Here is an 18789-nt window from a genome sequence, read left to right on the forward strand (position 1 = left end):
CTCAGCGCACTTTATTCTGACCAAAAAACCCATGCCCTTAGCCTCTTCGTGGCCCCTTGCAGCCACGCTACTCTGTCACTGGGCTTTCTTTAGGGGCCAATGCACGACAAGGGCTATCGAGTCTCAGCCCGCATGGGATTTGTGCAAGTTTGTGCTTCCACCAGGTGTGGGCACCAACCTACCCCAAGCCTGGCAAAGCAACCCTTCAAACTCGGCTCTCACCTGCAGTGCACATCCTTCATGCGGGACCTCGTCACTGAACGACGCGTACCCTGGGAGGCTCCACAGTGATCTGCCGCGAGAAGCTGGAGACAAGGGGGCGGGAGAACAATGAGGAAGAACTGCACATGCGCAGAAGGAGCTGCGAAGACCACTTCCCTGGGCTCTCCTCCCGGTCATCCAGCAAATTCAATCAAATTCAGGACTCCGTTTCCCATAAGTCTCCGCTCCCCTTTCCTTAGGGGCGATCGTAAGAGTTCCTGCCTTATTTGGTGAATTGGATGATTTGTTGTCCACAATTATCCCTACTTTGGAGCCCTGGTTCCTTTTTAACCCCAGGATTAGGGATCTGAACCCCACTCCACTTACAATCAGTGTCCCTTTATGTCAACTGCACATATGAAAACATAAAAATTTACCTAAACTAAAAATTTAAACTACTAGAAAATAAAGCCCAGTAATAGAGTAAAAGGTTAATACCACCACCAGAAATTGTTTTCCCAAGCACCATCTCCACCCAAAAACAGGATTTCAAAAGTAATACATTGAAACTGTAGATAAAATGGCAAATACACATAAATCACAGAAAGACTTGATCAAAGGCGAGCACTCATAATTTCCTCTCCCAGAAATGACCATGTGAGGTGATACTTTAATTAAAATAGTACCTTAAAAGTTCAATGTGTTACTTTTATCTTTTCCTTAAACATGTAGTTAATAATTTTCTTACTCTCTTTACATTTTCATTTTGAAAATTTTCAAACTTACAGAAAAGTTGCATGAATGATTCATTCTGAATGAACACCTATAAGCTGTGTTCTTAAATCCACCAATTGTTAATATTTTACCACTTTTGCCTTCTCTCCATTTCTCTCCTCTCTTCTCCCTTCTCTCTCTCTCATCTTCCTCACCATCGGACAGTAAGTTGCAAACATGAACCGTCACCCCTAAAACTAGCATATATTTCCTAAGAACAAGGGCATTCTTTTATGTAACCACTACATAATTATCAAATTCAAGAAATTGAACACTGATATATTATCAAATATGTAGACTATATTCAAATTTCACCTATTTCACAATAAGATCCTTTATAACTTTTTTTCTTCCTCATCCAGGATCCAATTCATTCATTACATCCAGCTGTCGTATCATTTAGACTCCTTTACTCTAGTGCCTCAGCCTTTCTCTGTCTTTTAGGACATTGGTAATTTTGAAGAGGATGGGCTAGTTATTTTAAAGAATATTATTCATACTTCAATTCGTGTTTGTCTGATTGTTTTCTCACAATTAGATTCAGGTCACACAATTCTTGGCATAACATACTGATGTCATGTTCATCTCAGTAAATCACGCCAGATCAGTTTCATACACATGATGCCCTTTTTGGTCATACTAACTTTGATCCTATGATTAAGATAATGTGCAGGTCAATATACTTTTACATCAATTGTTTTTCTTATGCCAATGATAGAAGTAAGAAATAACCTCCATTCACAGTAGCATTCAGTATCTAGGACTAGGTTAACAAGAATTGGGCAGAACTTACACAAAAGAAACTGTCACACTCTACTGTGTGATATTATAGATGTGAATGAAGACATGTATTGTTTTCCTAGATGGGACGACTTAATTTCTTTAACAAAATTTCAATCAAAATCTCAATTTCAGTGATGTGGTTTCTTTACTTTTTCTTTTATTTCATTTTACTTAACAGAACACATCCAAATTTCATCTAGAAGAAGAAAAACCCTAAGATAACAGCCAGGACTTAAAAAACAATCAAGAGTATTTCCTACAAAACATGAATATGTATAATATTAATATAATATTCAAAAGGTGCCTCTGGCTCCTTAGAAGAACAGGTACAAACCCAAGAGTTCATGAGAGTTTAGAGTATGATGAAGGGGGAATTTCCAAGTTGGGGGAGGGAAGGGGCAGTCAGGAAATCACATTAGGAAACTAGAGGCAATGGGGGAGAGTGGGAAGATTATTTTTCTTGCTCATACACGTTATACCACAAATTTCATACAGACTCTTGATTTAGCATTTTAACAGTAAACCACCAAGTACCTAGAGAGAACATAAACTAAGTTTCTCATTTAATCTCTGCATAAGGATGGCAAGCTTTAAGATCATTTAAAAAAAATGATTACTGAATTTTACTCTAGAAAAATTTAAAACCTTACTTTCAGACAAAAAAAAATCAAATAAAAAAACACTTGGAAAATATATTTGTTAAGTATATAAAAGAAATGGTTTATTGGCTTCATTTAATTATGTCTTACACATTTATAAGAAGATCACACTACCATAAAAATGATCTATGAAAATGAAGGGGAAAGTAACAAAAGAAAAAAATGCAAATGAGGAATAAATATGTGAAAGCAGCCCATAAACTATGAATAAAAAAATGCAAATGTTTTTTGGCCTTTACCATTGGCAAAGATTATAAAGAAAAATGATATCCAGGGTGGGCATAAGTTTAGGGAAATGTTCATACTCATAAATTTGTATTTGGAATGTAATTTACAAAACAATTTGGAGGCCACTCTGTACCAAGTCGTAAAAAAACATGCATTTTAATGTAGCAATTCTATTACTAGAAATATGACCTAAGGAAACAGTTGTCCAAGGATACACGTACGCATATAAGTACATTTCTTACAGTTTATAATAACAGCAACACATTGTCAAAAATCTCAATGTACAAAAAAAAAAAGAAGAAAAAGAAAAGAAAATCCACAAGGTAGGGTATTAGGTAACCATTAAAAATTATAATGCAGAGGTATATTAATTGACATGGGGGAAGATTACAATATATTGTCATACAAAATGTTTTTTATACAAGAACATAAGGCATTAATTTATTGTTTGTAAAAAGCATATATGTCTCTTAAGGGTATAAAAACAAACGAGCAAGCCAAATGCAAGAACAAAATCAAACCAAAAAAAATTAAAATCACTTTCATACATAACAATGGAGAAGTCTATGTGAAGATTTTGTTTATAAAGGCCTGGAAGAATTCAAAACCTGCATCATTCAACACCGATATCCCCATAGTATTAGACATAAAATAGGAAAGATACATTCTCAGGGAGCATACATTTTTATCTATTGTGGAATATACCTGCCCTCACGCTGCCTTTTTAATTTTCTTTTTATTTTATTTTATTTTTTTTTATTGGGGAATTGGGGGGATGGGAACAGTGCTGGGGAATTGGGGGAAGGGGAACAGACAAGTTGCTGTCGTTTTGTTCGTTGTTGTTCTTCAGTCTAGTTGTGGAGGATGTTGCTTCACTGGCCCAAGTTGGCACCATCATTGCGCTCTTCCCGGGCGAGGCAGATCAGTCGCCGGCTTCTGGACGGCCGCTCACTGCGGCTGCTGGCCGCTCACGCTGGCTGCTGGCTACACACGGTAGCCCATGGCAACCCACTGCCACAGGGGCTGCAGCCTACGCCGTCGCCGGCGACTCACGGCAGCCCAGCTCCAGGTTGAGCTGTTGTTCAGCATCTTAGCTGTGGAGGGCAGTGTCACTGGCCCTCAGATGTGGGATCCGAACCAGGGCCCTCTGGCATCCCAAGCCAGTTCTTAACCATCGCGCCACTTGGCCGGCCCTGCCTTTTTAATTTTCTTGGTGTTAGCCCTGATGCTGTATTGCGTGTTCTCCACTAAATTAACAGAATAGTGCATCGTGGTATTTATTTAAATGTCTTTGTAGTATCTTATAACATCTAAATTCCGCTACAAAATAATTGGTCTTCATGAATTTTTAAGCCCCCTAAGAGCACAGCCATTTAATGAACATTTGGATGAGACTGGTACAGTAATTAAAATATTTAAAATTGTAATAACAGTGAATGTTAAAATAACTGTTAAGTTACAAAATCATTCAAGATATTCTAAAGCATTAGTAACAGTGTGCTTATCCAAAAACACTTTTTCCAAGACCAGCTTTTCAAACACCCTACAGTAAAGTTTATTTCCCTGTAGAACCTATCCCTTACCCATCCCCCTTTGCCCTGGCTGACCTCTCGCCTGTCACAGTTTGTCCACAGCTGCTACTGTCATACAGTATTTGATGGCCCATGGATGTGGTGATATTCTTCTGGCTTTGCTCACTGTAAATAGGAGAAAGGAACTGCTTCAGACCCAGCTATCGAGGACCTAGTTATTCTAGGGGGGTTCTTTAATTCTGTCCTATAAGGTCTCAGGTTAGAGCGGGTGCTTTCCAAGGTACTTCTAGAACCATCTCCTTCCTCCTCTTGAGCTCGTGTTTCTGTGGATCTTGAACTTGAACCTGGGAGCCAAATGAACTTGATCTAGAGCCTCTAAACATCAGACTGGGCTATAAACTCTAAACAGCTGCTGAGGACAGAGGCCAGCTAGAGCAGTTAGGAGAGGCTCAGAATCCTCACTGCAGGACCCTGTGAAATGCAATCAACACATAGTAAGATTAATTCAATATTTTCTCCACAATTATTTGGCATGGGGATTACATTGACGTTAAGAATAAAATGACGCAGACATTTTCTTTATCTTAGGCGTAAAACTGTATTAAAAAGATAATAAAATTTGGAGTAAATATGTTTGAATCTCAGCAACTTCATCCACTAGCTATGTGACCTTCACTTCACCTCTATCAGCCTTAGTTGTATGTATTTACTAAAATAAGGATGTAAGCCTGAACCTCATGCCTTGTGAGGGCTGAGATAATCTAAGTAAAGAGGCTTGTAATAACCATACTAACATTGACTGGATGCCTGTGGTCCTATTACGTACTAGGCAATGTGCACAGAATCACCTGGGAACTTGCTGAAATGCAGGTTTTTATTCAGCTGTTGTGGGTGGGGCCCAAGAATCTGCATTTCTAGCAATCTCCAGTGATGCCCATGCTGCTGCTGGTCCCTCACGTTTTGAGCAGCGAGGTGCCAAAGGTTTTTCTTCTTGCCATTTAATCCTTAAAACAACACCTTCATTTTTTGAAAGAGGAAACTAAAAATTACACAGATTAAATAACTCATTCAAGGTCAGATCTGGGATTTGAAGACTAGCATGTTTGGTTCCATGAATCATACAAGCAATGATCATCATTATCCTGGTCCTTATCAGGGAAATGCAAAAAGAAAGAACATCAATAGAGATAGAAATTGTGAAAACTGAAAATTCTGAAGTTGAAAGGTACCATAACTGAAGTGGATATTTCACTAGAGAAGCTCAACAGTAGATTTGAGCTGACAAATGAGAGAATTTGGCAGAGAGCAAACTTGAAGATATATCAATAGAAATTACCTAATCTGAAGAACAGAAAGAAAAAGAACGAAGAAAATTGAACAGAGCATCAAAGACCTGTGGAATACCATCAAGCATACCAATATATGCGTATGCATATAAGTCTTAGAAGGAGAGGAGAGAAGACAGAAAAAGAAAAAAACAGTTGAAGAAATAATGGCCAGAAATATCCCAAATTTGGTGAAAACCAATAATCTGCATGTCCTAGACACTGAACAAACTCCACATAGAAAAAGCACAGGATTCCACAACTATATACATCATGATCAAACTATTGAAAGCCAAAGACAGAGAAAAATTTGAAATCAGCAAGAGAAAAATGACCTATTTTGTACAAGAGAACAGTATAATTTGCAGCTGACTTTTCAAAAACAATGGAGTCCAGAATCAATGGGATGATGCTTTCAAGGTGCTGAAAGAAAAAAAATGCTGTCCACGATATACTTATATACTATTTTTGGGAAGCATTCAGATATTCTAGATAATTTTTCTCCTCTGCATTTAATTTTTTTGTTTGTTTTCCCCCTGAGGCTTATATTATAGTTAGTAAATATCAGTACTTTTATTTTACATTTGTCTTAATTTTAATATTCTTTTAAATCCAATCTGGATTTTTCTAAATTTTTCATAGACTTTGCATTTTACCATTTTGTCTTTGCTTGCATTATTTTTCTATTTATACCATTTATTGAGTTCATATTCAGTAGGTCTACTTTATTTTTAAAAACATATATATGGTATATATATGTTAGCTCTCTCTTTACATTAACAAATGGACACAATGCAAATTACATGTAATTTTACATTCAGTAATTCAATGGGTATGTCTACTATGGCACTCTAGTTGTTAGTATTCAAGTAGCATTAAAATCAATGTATTGTGTTTAGATTTAATCACATATCAACTTATTAAAATCTGTGCTAAAAGAAACACTTGAAAGTAAAACCCCAATTACCCCTTCATGTATTGAGTGTAACATTTTTTTGAATGTAAAATTTTTAATAGGTAATAGAGTAAAAATTATTTTCAGTTCAAAGAAAGAATGATGTCAGTGCCTCCTTATTTACAGAAACACTGATGTTGCTTCTAAATTATACCTTTAAAATGTACAGCTGCAACATTTACTCTTTGCCCCGACACTCTGCCACTTCCCAATGACATACTGCCACCTCCCTAACCTACCACTGTATTTTTATATCCTCCATACACACACATACACAAATAATAACTCATTGTGATTACTATTATGATGTGAAAGTCTAATTTTATTTTACTCTCTTACTGTGTCCCTATTAGCATGCCAACTGACTTTGGATTTTTTCCTCCGGACCTTAATGAATCCTTGAGTGTCTTCAGACAGAGCTCACATTTGAATGTACAGCAAAGACCTCACACTGGAATGCAAAGCCACGAGTGTGAGGACTGTGGGATGGCATTCAGTCACATCTCACACTTTACTTGACGTAAGAAAATCCATACAGTATAGAAACCATACAAATACCAAAACATTCATGCATTAGAGCAACTCTGGATGTAATGATTGTGGAAATACTTTTAGAAGAGCTTCAAAGTTTATGCAACATCAGAAAAAGCATACAGAACCAAAACTATACAAACATGATGCATGTGACAAGGTCTTTACATTTTACTCATTCCTTGTTAGACATCGGAGAGTTTACACTGGACAGAAACCCTTTCAGTGTGATGGATGTAGAAAGGTCTTTGGCCAACAGACAACCCTGAAATGACATAAAACAATTCAAACTCCCAGGAAACACTTTGAATGCCATAGATGTGGCGATACCTTTGACAATGTTTCAAAGCTTGCTGACCATTAGGAAGCTCATACCAGCCTAACAGTATACAAATGTGATAAATGTGAAAAATGCCCTAAGTTTTACTCACAATTGAGTAAACATCAGAGAACTCATACTGAAGAGAAACCCTTCAAATGTGACCCATGTGGAAAGATCTTCAGCCAAGAAGATGTCCTGAGACAGCATTTAAAAACTTCACACTGGAAAGTTTTTCATTGTCGCATGTGTGGACATGATTTTAGCAGTAAGTGTGATCTTAACGCAAATGAAAGAACTCATACTGGAGAAAAGCCAAATGGATGTAGCCACTGTGACAAGACCTTCAGTAATGCCTCTAATCTTAGCTGGCATAAAAGAACACATTCAAAGAAGTGAAAACCTTTGTAATCAGTGTAAAAAAGCTTTTAAAAGAAGGTCAGACCTTGTTCAACATCACAAAACTCATAGGAAACAGAATTTCTAAAGTCATGGTCATACTGAAAAGGTCTCTAGGTATCACATCTTCTCTGCCAAACACCAGGGAATTCATCCAGAGAGACCCTGTCTATAGCTAAATATCTTTCCATATTGATTATAATACACAATTCTACTTCATCAGAATTCATACTGTCTGAAAAATCTTAGAATAAAAAATAAAACTACTGTACTACTCACACAAATTGTATATTTAGGTTGAATTGCAAAAGCAGCATTCAAACTGTAATCTCTAAAAAAATAATTGTAGATACTACTTCTGTATCATAAGGGAAACCAATGACAAAGTTGACAATTAATAAAATACTCTGGCTATAAAAAAAACCAAAACCAACCAAACAAACAAAAAAACTACTGTACTAAATTTAAGAGCATACATAGCAAGAAAACAGCATTATATAATTAATGGTGTGCGTTCTATCTTATTTTGTGTATGCTCATAATTCTTTGAAATATTCACCAGAAAAATGACTGAGAAGGTTCAGCCTAGGATTTGAAATAATTCAAGGCATCACCTTTATCATATTCCCTGTGTTTAGAGTAGAAAGCTAAGAAGAAGAATGAAATACAAATACTTAATTTTATTTAGATTATTTAGTCATTGAAATAAGATCATAAATTAGGTCATAAATAAACTTTTAAAAAAATAAAGGTAATACATTATATGACAAAAGATTTTGCATGGAATAATTTACACCAAATACAAGGAGACATAAATAAATGATGTGAACTCTGTATTTCTGGGATCAAAACTACTGAAGAAAATTCCTATATGCAGAGCCCCCAAAAAAGGAAAATAAAAGCCTTAATTGATCTGTTCCTTAATTTTGAAACCAAAAGTTAAAGAGTGATTGGTGATGGGTACTGACATCTGTAATATAAATAAAAATGTTGGGGGGGGTAGGGGTAACCCAATGCTCCTACTTCCTTGTCTGAATGGCTATAACATCTGTGACATCTGGTCTCATGGAATTATCATTAGTCTTCTTCGATATATTTAGAGAAAAATGATGATGTTGGCTTACTGCAACAGAAGGTTATTGGACTTGCATTCAGAACACAGAGAATCTACTTATGTTAATGTTTTACTTGAAACTAACTACATTTCTTAATGGTTTAATACATAAACAAACCCTTCTAGCACCTGCTACCTAGCAGCTTTCTAACACAAAGTCAGAACCTATCACACGTTGCTGGGTGAATTCCTTCAACCATTAGTGACCAAGTGCCCCTGTCCAGCCTAAGGCAGAGGGTATATAGTAAGACAAGTCTCTTGGACCTGGTCCCAATGCATGGGAAATTCTGGGAATATGACAACTACGCTTTCTTATCAGTCATTCTTCTCTCAGATATTATGAAGGCTTCTCCAAAGAAAATGTGGTTTTGGATTGCCAGAGAAGCGTGTGTAACTCACTAATATCCTAAAGAGGACGTGGATGTTTCTCCAAGTCAAAGTTGGTATAGATGATCAATTCTTGTGCCTATGCTGGACCCATTCCACTGACCGGGTTCAAGTTAGAGGAACTGAAACTATAACTGCACTTGGCTGAAAAATAACAGAAATATATTTGAGAAATAGCTGAGAAAATAGAAATGAGGTTATATACACAGTCATGAGAAAAAGAGACATTACTGGCCCGAGGTGCTCATCCTAAGTTAATGAGGCAAAGGAAAGACTTAAGATGAACATGCATCAAATCTCCTTCTCCATCTTCTCAGCTTCCTAAAATCCAGGGATAAAGTAAATTAAATGGCCTGTATGTAATGACGGCCCAAGGTAACTCCCACCAGCCCATCACTCCAACGCTCGAATCCAAATGACAGGGAAGAAAATGAAAGAAACTGAATATAAGAATAAGTAACTTGTCCTGAAAAGCTGACCTTCCAAACAGGCCATCATTAGACTAGAGTAATAACCCTCATTTGAAAAAAAACAAAAGTAATACACTTCTGTCGCTATATATTGTCAGGTTTCCTTGGGGCATTCACTAACTGTAAGCCAATCTCAGCCTCTGAATTAACTGCTTGAATTAACTATTTAAGAAGAAATAAAAAGGCATCCTTGATGAAATTCTGGTCATTCAAAGACATCTTCACCAAAGAACTCCAGGTAAAATCATTTTATATTGGATTTTTCCAATTTTAATATATCCCTTTATAAATAATTTGCTATATCTAATAGCAGTGTTTTCAATACAATCAAAATGATAGTCATGAATTTTTGTATTTATCTTGGAACACCTGAATATTGCAGTACTGTACACATGTCCAGTTTTCTTGAACTTTTTTTTTTGTCATTAAATCCTTTATATGAGATACTCATGGTCACCTTTTTGAGGAGCTATTAAGCTACAATCCAATAAAATTGCTCTCATGGGAGAAGCTGGCCTGAGATTTTGGTAGAACGGATTTGAGATTCTAGTTTTATTACAAAGAACTAGGGACATGCACCACGTCACCTAACCTATATGTTCCAAATATTTCATTTAAGAGTAACATCATGTAGTATTGCTCTTACTTCCAAACAAAAAGACCAAGATCATATTATGAGATTTGAAAGGCCTGTGGAGAAATATCCTTCCAGATGGGTGGGTAGAATTCTGAGACTCCACTTCAACTTTTCAGTACTCTCCAACTCCACCATCTGGTCACCATTGTAACGTCTTAAATCCAAGTTAACAACCTTTGATCATCTGCATTCCTGCTGCCTCTGCCCTAGTCCCCGCCCCGTCGTCATCCATGGCTTGGACGTTTGTAAGAACCACAGGCTCCAAACGTTCTCTGAGCAGTTCCTTTATTTCATTCTCTTCAGTTCCCTTTTCCATCCTCCTTGGGGACGGCTATAACCTTCACCATATTTCACAAGCTATTTCACCCCTGTGATGTTTTCTTTCACAGAAATTCATAGATCATACATTCAGGCAGCCCCTCACAATCTGACCTTCAACCCTCCATTTCCAAATTAATCACCACCTTCAATGTCTCTTTAACTCTTCTATTAAAGGAAGTCTTTCCCTCTTGTTTTCTATTGGAATACGTAAAAATCTCACACCGATAAATACAGATATGAGGAACCCTGATTTCTTTCCTATACATTCCTGATACTGAAGCTTTCATTTGACCTACTGTGATAAAATGCAATTTTATCACTTCCAGCACAATTCCATCTAATTCAGTAAATGCGTGTTTAAACAGGCTCCTGAAATTGGCAGTTGACTGAGAAATGAAATTTTCAGATTTCAAATTTCACGTGTGCTCTCTCCCTTTGCCTATTTTGCCTCAGAATTAATTAAGTGTTCCCTTCATGAAGGCTAAACAAGGAGTGTAGGAACAGGGGAATATAACACAGGCCTGGGTGCTGTCGACTGGGTCTGGCTGGCCTCTGCCTGGGGCAGCTCACCCTGCTTGGGCTTTGGGTTTGGCTTCTGTCCTGCTGCAACATTTGGCCTTTCGGGACAAGTGAGTGCAAGACCTGGCATCCCTCCTTGACAGCCCCTGGTCCAGACATCCTCGCCGCACCCACCTCATCCCACCCCAGGCCGTTCTCAGGCTCTCTGCAGGTTCCCCGCTGCTGCTGTAACACAGTCCCACAAACTCAGAGGCTTAAAACAACGCCAACGTATTATCTTACAGTTCTGGAGGTCAGCATTCTGAAATGGGTCTTACGGGGCTAAGATCAAGGTGCTGGCAGGACTGTGTTCCTTCTGGAGGCTCTAGGAAGAACCCATTTCCTTGCCTTTTCCAGCTTCTAGAAGCTGCTTACCGTGCCTCTGCTCTTGGCCCCTCGCATCACCTGGAGCCCTTGCCCCCGCTCTTATAAGGGCCCTTTTGATTGTATCAGGTCCAAATGGACAATCCAAGCTCATCTCCCCATCTCAGGATCCTTCACTTACTCACACCTGCTAAGGCCCTAGCACCACATTCACAGGTTCTGGGAATTGGGACATGAACCCTGGGGGGGGGGAGGTCATTATTCAGCCTGCCACACCCTTCCACCAAACCCACCTACAGCAAGCAGCACATGCTGGATGCCCCCATGTACTGATGGGCCATGGGAAAGGGGAGGTGCTCTTTTACACCATCTCCCTGCCAAAAGCACCAAGCTGCTTTGTCTCCTCCAAGCAGCTGCCTCATGTAGGGGAGGGGCACCCCGTGGGAAGGTTCAAGTGGGAAGCGTGTCATAAGCCCTTTTGGGGTGTGTATGATATGACCTCATGGTTGGGGTATACAGTAGGCATGGATAAAGAACGCTTGCGAATTTTTAGCCTAAACCTTGACCAGAAAATCCAGCATTCCCTAATCCTTCCTGTTCCCATCGTACTCAGGACCAAAGAGCCGAGAGCCCTGCAGGCACTGACTGGCCTTGATTGGGAAATGATAAGATTCTGGGGGTGATGATCTGGGCTCCATATAAGCAGGCGCAGGTGCGTGCTGGGCTTGCCGGCAGGATCAGGGCCAACCTCGCTGACAGGGTGAGTTCGTGCTCCATTCCACTGGGAAGTGGGGGAAATGTTTTTCAGGGCAGATCTGGGAAGTAGATCCACATACTTTGGCATGTGGGGAGAGGCCCCCATATACCTGAAACCCCAACTGCTGCAGCATCATGTGTGGGTTCCTTATAGGGCCCAGGGGGAGAGGGGGACCTGAAAACCAAGGTTGGGAGACTTGTGTACCCCTGGTTTCTTCTGTGTATGTGGTTTAGATGGTAGTGATCTGGGGGAGGGGGGTGGAGGTGGGGGTAGAGGCGCTTCGTCTCACACATGTCTGCCCTCAATTTTAAGGTGAGACTTCTCAGAAGACTACTTTCCCCTGAGAACAGAAGGAGGAGAAAAATGGCTCTTTCATTTCTAAGGGTGGTATCGCAGGTGAATTGTTTACTTGATCTTCCTAAAATACCAATTCACAGGGCCTGAGACCATTTTGCTCTTTGGGGCTGTAAGGGTGAATCTGTTCGGAGCCTCGGGCGGTTTGCTGGCGTTCCTTGGCTGGTAGCCTGTCTCCATCGTCACATGGAGCTCTCCTGTGCCTCTTCACATAGCTGTCCCTCTGTGTATGTCTGTCTTTGTGTCCAAATTTCACCTTTACAAGTCATATAGGATTAGGACCCACTCCAGGGATCTCGCTTGTAACTTGGTTACTTATGTAAAACAAAACAAAACATCCTGTTTTCAAGTAGTGTCACGTTTTCAGGTACTGGGGGTTAGAACATCAATGCTATTTTTTTTCCTAGGACTGTTATGAATCCATACAGATTGACAAGCATTTGTCAAAACTTGTTATTTCATCTGGGAGAGAAGGTTCCATTTCTCTTGTGGTCGCTGGTCAATTTTTCAAGCCCAAATTGATACGTTTCTCTCTGCCTTCGTTTCTGAAGGATATCTTTGCTGCGTACAGGACTCTAGGTGTGTGGCCTCAACCTAATGCCCAGGCACCCTCTCTCCCCCCTGGCTGGGCTGGAATCTTACTTTTTTTTTTTTTTTACCAGCTTTGTGTGACCTCCGAAACTTCTGTCCCGCTCAGTATCCCAACAGCTGTTCTCCCAAGCCTGGCCCTGGGCAGGCACAGGTCCAATGTCAGCCAAGGGCGCGGGGAAATTCCCATACAGGTGTTTAGGGCTCCTTCTCTAGCATCCTGCCTTCCAAATCCCAGCTGTGCTGGAAGGAAGCTCCAAACTCTGAAATCCTCTGTCCATCCAGCAAGACCACTGCTCTCTGCTTGGGTTTTATGTCCCTGCCCTGTGGCTCTAGAAATGCCATCAGGGAGAATTCCAGGATTGTGTGCTTTTCCTCTGTCAAGGGTCACAGCCCTGAATGGGTTGCTTCCCAGTGCATAAAAGTAGTGGCTTGTGTATTTATCCAGCTTTTTCAGTTCTTTCCCAATGAGAGGGCAACTCAGAGCAACTACTCCATTATGGCTGGAACCCAAAGTGACTGTCTTTTCATTTAAGGTACAGTTCAAATTGACTTCATTTTTTGAAGGCATCTCTTGATGCCGGAGCCTGTATAACCTCAATCTTTATCGATCCACATTGTATAGCAGTTAACAAGCGATTGTATTAATTGGGCTTCTCCAGAGACACAGAACCAACAGGCTATACATATATATATATATATATATATATATATATATGTACATATACACACACATATGTGTATGTATATAATTTATTATAAGGAATTGACTCAACGTGACTGTGGCGGCTGAAAAGTCCCAAGATTTGTCATCAACGAGCTGGAGACCCAGGAGAGCGGATGATGAAGGTTCCGCTTTGAAGTCTGGCAGGCTTGAGGCTCAAGAAGAGCAATGTGTCATTTCAAGTCTGTAGGCAGGACGAGGCTGACCTCCCACCCAAGCAGCCAGGCGGGAGTTCCCGTATCATTTCACTTGGGTGGGATTCTGCCTTAGCGGCCTCCAGTCATAATCCCACATACGGCAGCTTCGCCCCAATGACTCTTCAGCCAAACACATACACCAAATGCATGTTTCTTTAGCTGTTACTTTTTTTGATGAGGACAGGTAATTTTGCCTTCCTGAGCTGTACAAGGACAGAGTATATATATATATATATATTTTAAGATTTTTTAAATTGGGGAATTGGGGGATGGGAACACTGCTGGGGAATTGGGGAAGGGGAACAGACAAGTTTCTGTCCTTTTGTTCTTCAGTCTAGTTGTGGAGGACGTTGCTTCACTGGCCCAAGTTGGCACCATCATTGCGTTCTTCCCAGGCGAGGCAGATCAGTCGCTGGCTTCTGGATGGCCGCTCACCATGGCTGCTGGCCGCTCACGCTGGCTGTTGGCTACACACGGTAGCCCATGGCAACCCACTGCAGCAGGGGCTGCAGCCTATACTGTGGCCAGTGACTCACGGCAGCTCCAGGTTGAGCTGTTGTTCAGCATCTTAGCTGTAGAGGGCAGTGTCACTGGCCCTCATATGTGGGCTCCAAACCGGGGCCCTCTGGCGTCCCAAGCCAGCTCTTAACCAACGCGCCACTTGGCTGGCCCACAGTATATTTCTTAGAGTTGCCACTTTCCATTATAGCTTTTGGCCACACATTCTAACATGTCCTTCTTCGGTCTCCCTCCTGATTACGTCCAACTTGAAAGATACCTAACTTAGGGCCGCTTAAAAACATGTAGACTTATAAAGTATAAATGGGTATTTCAGGAGTCAGTGAAATTCAGAGATGTGGCTGTGTTCTTCTCTCCCGACCAGTGGGCTTATCTGAGCCCTGAAGAGAGAGAACTGTATAAGGATGTGATGCTGGAGAACTGTGATTACCTCGTGTCTTTGGGTAAGGAGATCTTCCCTTGTTAGTTTAAAACCACCTGTGGTGGAACTGTTCCTTCTGCATGAATTATCTGCAAAGCCCACGAAAATGCCTGACTGAATTTTAGCTTGATGATCCTCGGGAAAGTACTGGAGCTGTGTGATGTTAGGAAAGGGCCTTTTTATCTAGTGATGACTCAAGCTTTATATTCTCCACAGTCTTCCAAACCATCACAGCTTCCTTCAAAACTATTTCTCAGGCCATTGTGTGCCTAAGAAACTGGGGAACTGTTAAAATGTAGATGGTGTTTTTTATTTTCATTTTTAAAATGAAAACAGTGCTTTGGAGGTTCCTGAGAGATTCTGAGGAACCAAAAGCATGGGTCTAAATTCTGTAATAACTACAGCATGGTCAAGGTCACTTATTTTCCTTAGGACACTGGACTTACAAGGCAGAAGTGATATCTTCTTTGAAGCAAGGGACGGAGCCCTGGATGGTGGAGAAAGAGGTGACAAGTCCTCCTTGCCCAGGTACTTGATAAGCAAGTAGAAGCCATCACAGTTCACATCCCGACTGGGCAGGGTAACCTGGACCCTGATGACAGGAGAACAGCTCCCCCATGGGCCTCCAAAGAAATCTTATTCTTGTCCCACATTCATCACTCCCTCTGTACCTCTTTTGTTATACTTCCGGTCTTGGGTCACTAATTGGTGTGCTGGTAAAATTTCAAAATTTATTTTGCCACATGAAAGGACAGAAGTACAGGTAGCTGAACTGGTCAAATATTTTATCAGTGATTAGACTGAATAAATAGGTTAGTTCAGCAAAGTGTCATGAAAAACCTTTTTTTCAAAAAAGATTTACGGCGACGGATTTTTTCTCTCTCTCTCTAGATTAAGATAGTCGGTTAATTAGATATAAAATAACAATCCAGAAAAAGCAATACAATTTACTAATTGGAGAGAGATGATACACACATCATGAATAGAAGGTAGAAATTGCCAGAATGAGCTAACATCTAGGCATTTCACAGAATCTAGTTGAAGTTTCAGGGCACAATAGAGAAGGCAGCTCATTAACAGGCTAGTGAAAGGGGACGAAAAGTTAAAAGTTGGGATAGATAATGATGATTCTGGTTTGGGACACCATTAGATCTGAAGAGTAGCAAAAAAATACCAAATGCATATAAGCTGGAGGCATTTTGGCAAGTGGTCCTGGAATCCAGGAACAAGTTCAAAGGTTTTATAAGAATTGTTCAGAATTCCAAGTAACCTTCTTATTTTTTTTTAAACTTAATAACCTGGCCCAAACTCCTCTCCCACCCCCAAGCTAGTTCATCTATACAAATGAATCATCTTCTGAACTTGCTTTTATTCCATTAGTGTATTTGTCTTTCTTCCTTATCCTTTCTTTCTTGGTGCACTTCTGCATATTTTTCCATAAAGTTGTAATCACTTTTATATTTACCACACTATTTTTTTTCTACTCTTTCCACTGCCTTGTGGTTTTAGTCAACACATCTCGCTGCTTTCTGTTTTGTGTTCCATATATAAATATTCACCTATTTGAATAAAACAAATTAGATGGTTTATGGCTGGCAATGTGGTGGTAAGAGGCCTGGAAGTGAGGCACAGAGAACTGAGTCAGTCATACTGTTCAGCTTCTAGCCATTTATCACTGTAGTTCTAGTCGAGATGCCATCATTTTGTGTTCCCTTAACCTGTAGCCCATAATCTCATTCTTCTCCTCGCCCTATGTCAGCCAGTCTAATATCTTTTTCTTGTAAATATGCACCTATCAATGATAAAATACACACTGCTTTATACATGAGTGCATCCTAATTTAAATTGCATGGCATGCTGGGAAAATCTCATTTCTCATCTTTCCATTTATCTCTAGTCCTGAGATACACTAAATATGCTTTGTAAGTGCAATATAATATTCTATAGTATATGTCCACAACGTTTAACTTAGGAATCTTTTACCCTAACAATGGCCAAGTCTCTACAACTTTTTCTGACCAAATTCTCACACGTTCCCTTAAGAATCTGTGCAATAATTTCTCTGAGTCACAGGGCATATAAATCGTTTCACAAAACATTCCCACGGCCTTTGCACCTCTGTCAAAAAAATCAGTTGTCTATGTGTTCATCATATTCCCTTACAACTCTTTTAATGGCTACAGAATGTGTAGTTACATCACCTATTTCATTCCTAATATTGGTAATTTGTGTCTTCTCTCCCCCACCACCCCCTGGCTGGGCTTATCAATTTTATTATTAAGAATTTATTCTTCTTAAAGAACCAGCCCTTTTTTTTCTGTATTGATGTCTTGTTTTCTGTTTCACTGATTTCTGCTTTGATTTTTATTTCCTTTTTATTGGTTACTTTGGTTTAATTTGCTCTTCTTTTCAGATTTTCTTCAGGTGGAAGCTGAGGTCATTGATTTGAGACCTTTCTTCTTTCAAATATAGGAATTTAGTGCTCTGAATTTTACCCAAGTACTCCTTTAGTGGCATCCCACAAATTCTGACATATTGTTTTCATTTTCATTCAGTTCAAATACTTCTTCTCTTTTCATTTCTTGTTCGATCTGATTAGTTAGAATAATGTTATTTGGTTTGAAAGTATTTGGGGATTTTTCTGTTAAATTCTAATTTAATTCTATTGTGGTGAGAGAACATGCTTTCTGTGACCTGAATCCTTTTAAGTTTGTTGAGACTTGTTTTAATTTTTTGTCTGTTTTCTAGACATGCTCAAAATTAATTTTTCCTAGTAATTAACCAATTTTTATTTAGATTTTTTTATTGCCAAAAAATGAATGCCTTGGTCAAACTGTGGGGTCATAAGTTTGATAGAGTCTAGAGTTATCAAGATACTGAAAATAATGATGTGCTCATGCAATATAACAACTTACCTGAGTGTGCTGTGTATAGATATAAAAAATGGGACTCCCTTTTATTTCTAAGAATCCATGACTAGAATAGATTTCAATCAATTAACAAAGATGCATATAAAAGATTATTCCTAGTGTTCTCAGCAATAACAAAACAAATACAATTCAAATATCCAAATTGAGCACTGGCCCAATCAATGACTGACATACAGTAAAATATTAAATATCAGTAAAATTGATAAACCAGACTTATATTTACTCATAAAGATTCCTCAATTTGCTGTTTAAAAGAAAATATTTAAAGTCTAATCACTTTCACAAATTGCTATATCTAGACAGAGATATTTTAAACAACTGTAATGAAAGTAAAACTTTAACTCATGCTGGGACTTTCACGTGCATCTTTTTAGATTCTTTAAGCTTTTCTGTTTTGGGAATTAAATTTTCGATGAGTCATTTTTTACAGTCACAAATATAAGTATTTCAAATTTAAAGAAAGTTTTCATTGGCCACATGTTGCTCCCTTAAATTACTCTTGTATGGTATTTGGAGAACACTTCTCTCTCAATCCTCTACCCCCACAAATGTCTACTTCTCATCCCAACCCCTGTGAAGTCCCCAGTCACTGAACCTTTCTCTCTCTGCACCCCACTGACTAATTATCTTGATGTTTGTTGCAATGCCCAGGTTTACTTTTGTTTCTCTCGTGTTGTTTTTCTAATAGCATGTCAACCAGCATTGGTGAATTATCATACCCTTAAAGAATCTGGGAATACCTTTAGACAAAGCTCTCACCGTGCTAAGGATCGAAAGCGTCG

At 39.3% G+C, this 18789-nt stretch overlaps 1 protein-coding gene across 1 annotated transcript in view; it reads right to left on the reverse strand.

The window, feature by feature from the left end:
* LOC109379906 (zinc finger protein 510-like) overlaps positions 1-18789 on the reverse strand; it is a 55922-nt gene that overhangs the window by 24725 nt on the left and 12408 nt on the right. Inside the window, exon 4 of the mRNA XM_019636914.1 lies at positions 223-305. Coding sequence (XP_019492459.1) covers positions 223-235 — 13 coding nt within the window. The 5' untranslated portion in view covers positions 236-305. The remainder of the gene's footprint in view (positions 1-222; positions 306-18789) is intronic.

Source organism: Hipposideros armiger, unplaced genomic scaffold (genome assembly GCF_001890085.2).
Source record: "Hipposideros armiger isolate ML-2016 unplaced genomic scaffold, ASM189008v1 scaffold_31, whole genome shotgun sequence".
Taxonomy (NCBI): domain Eukaryota; kingdom Metazoa; phylum Chordata; class Mammalia; order Chiroptera; family Hipposideridae; genus Hipposideros; species Hipposideros armiger.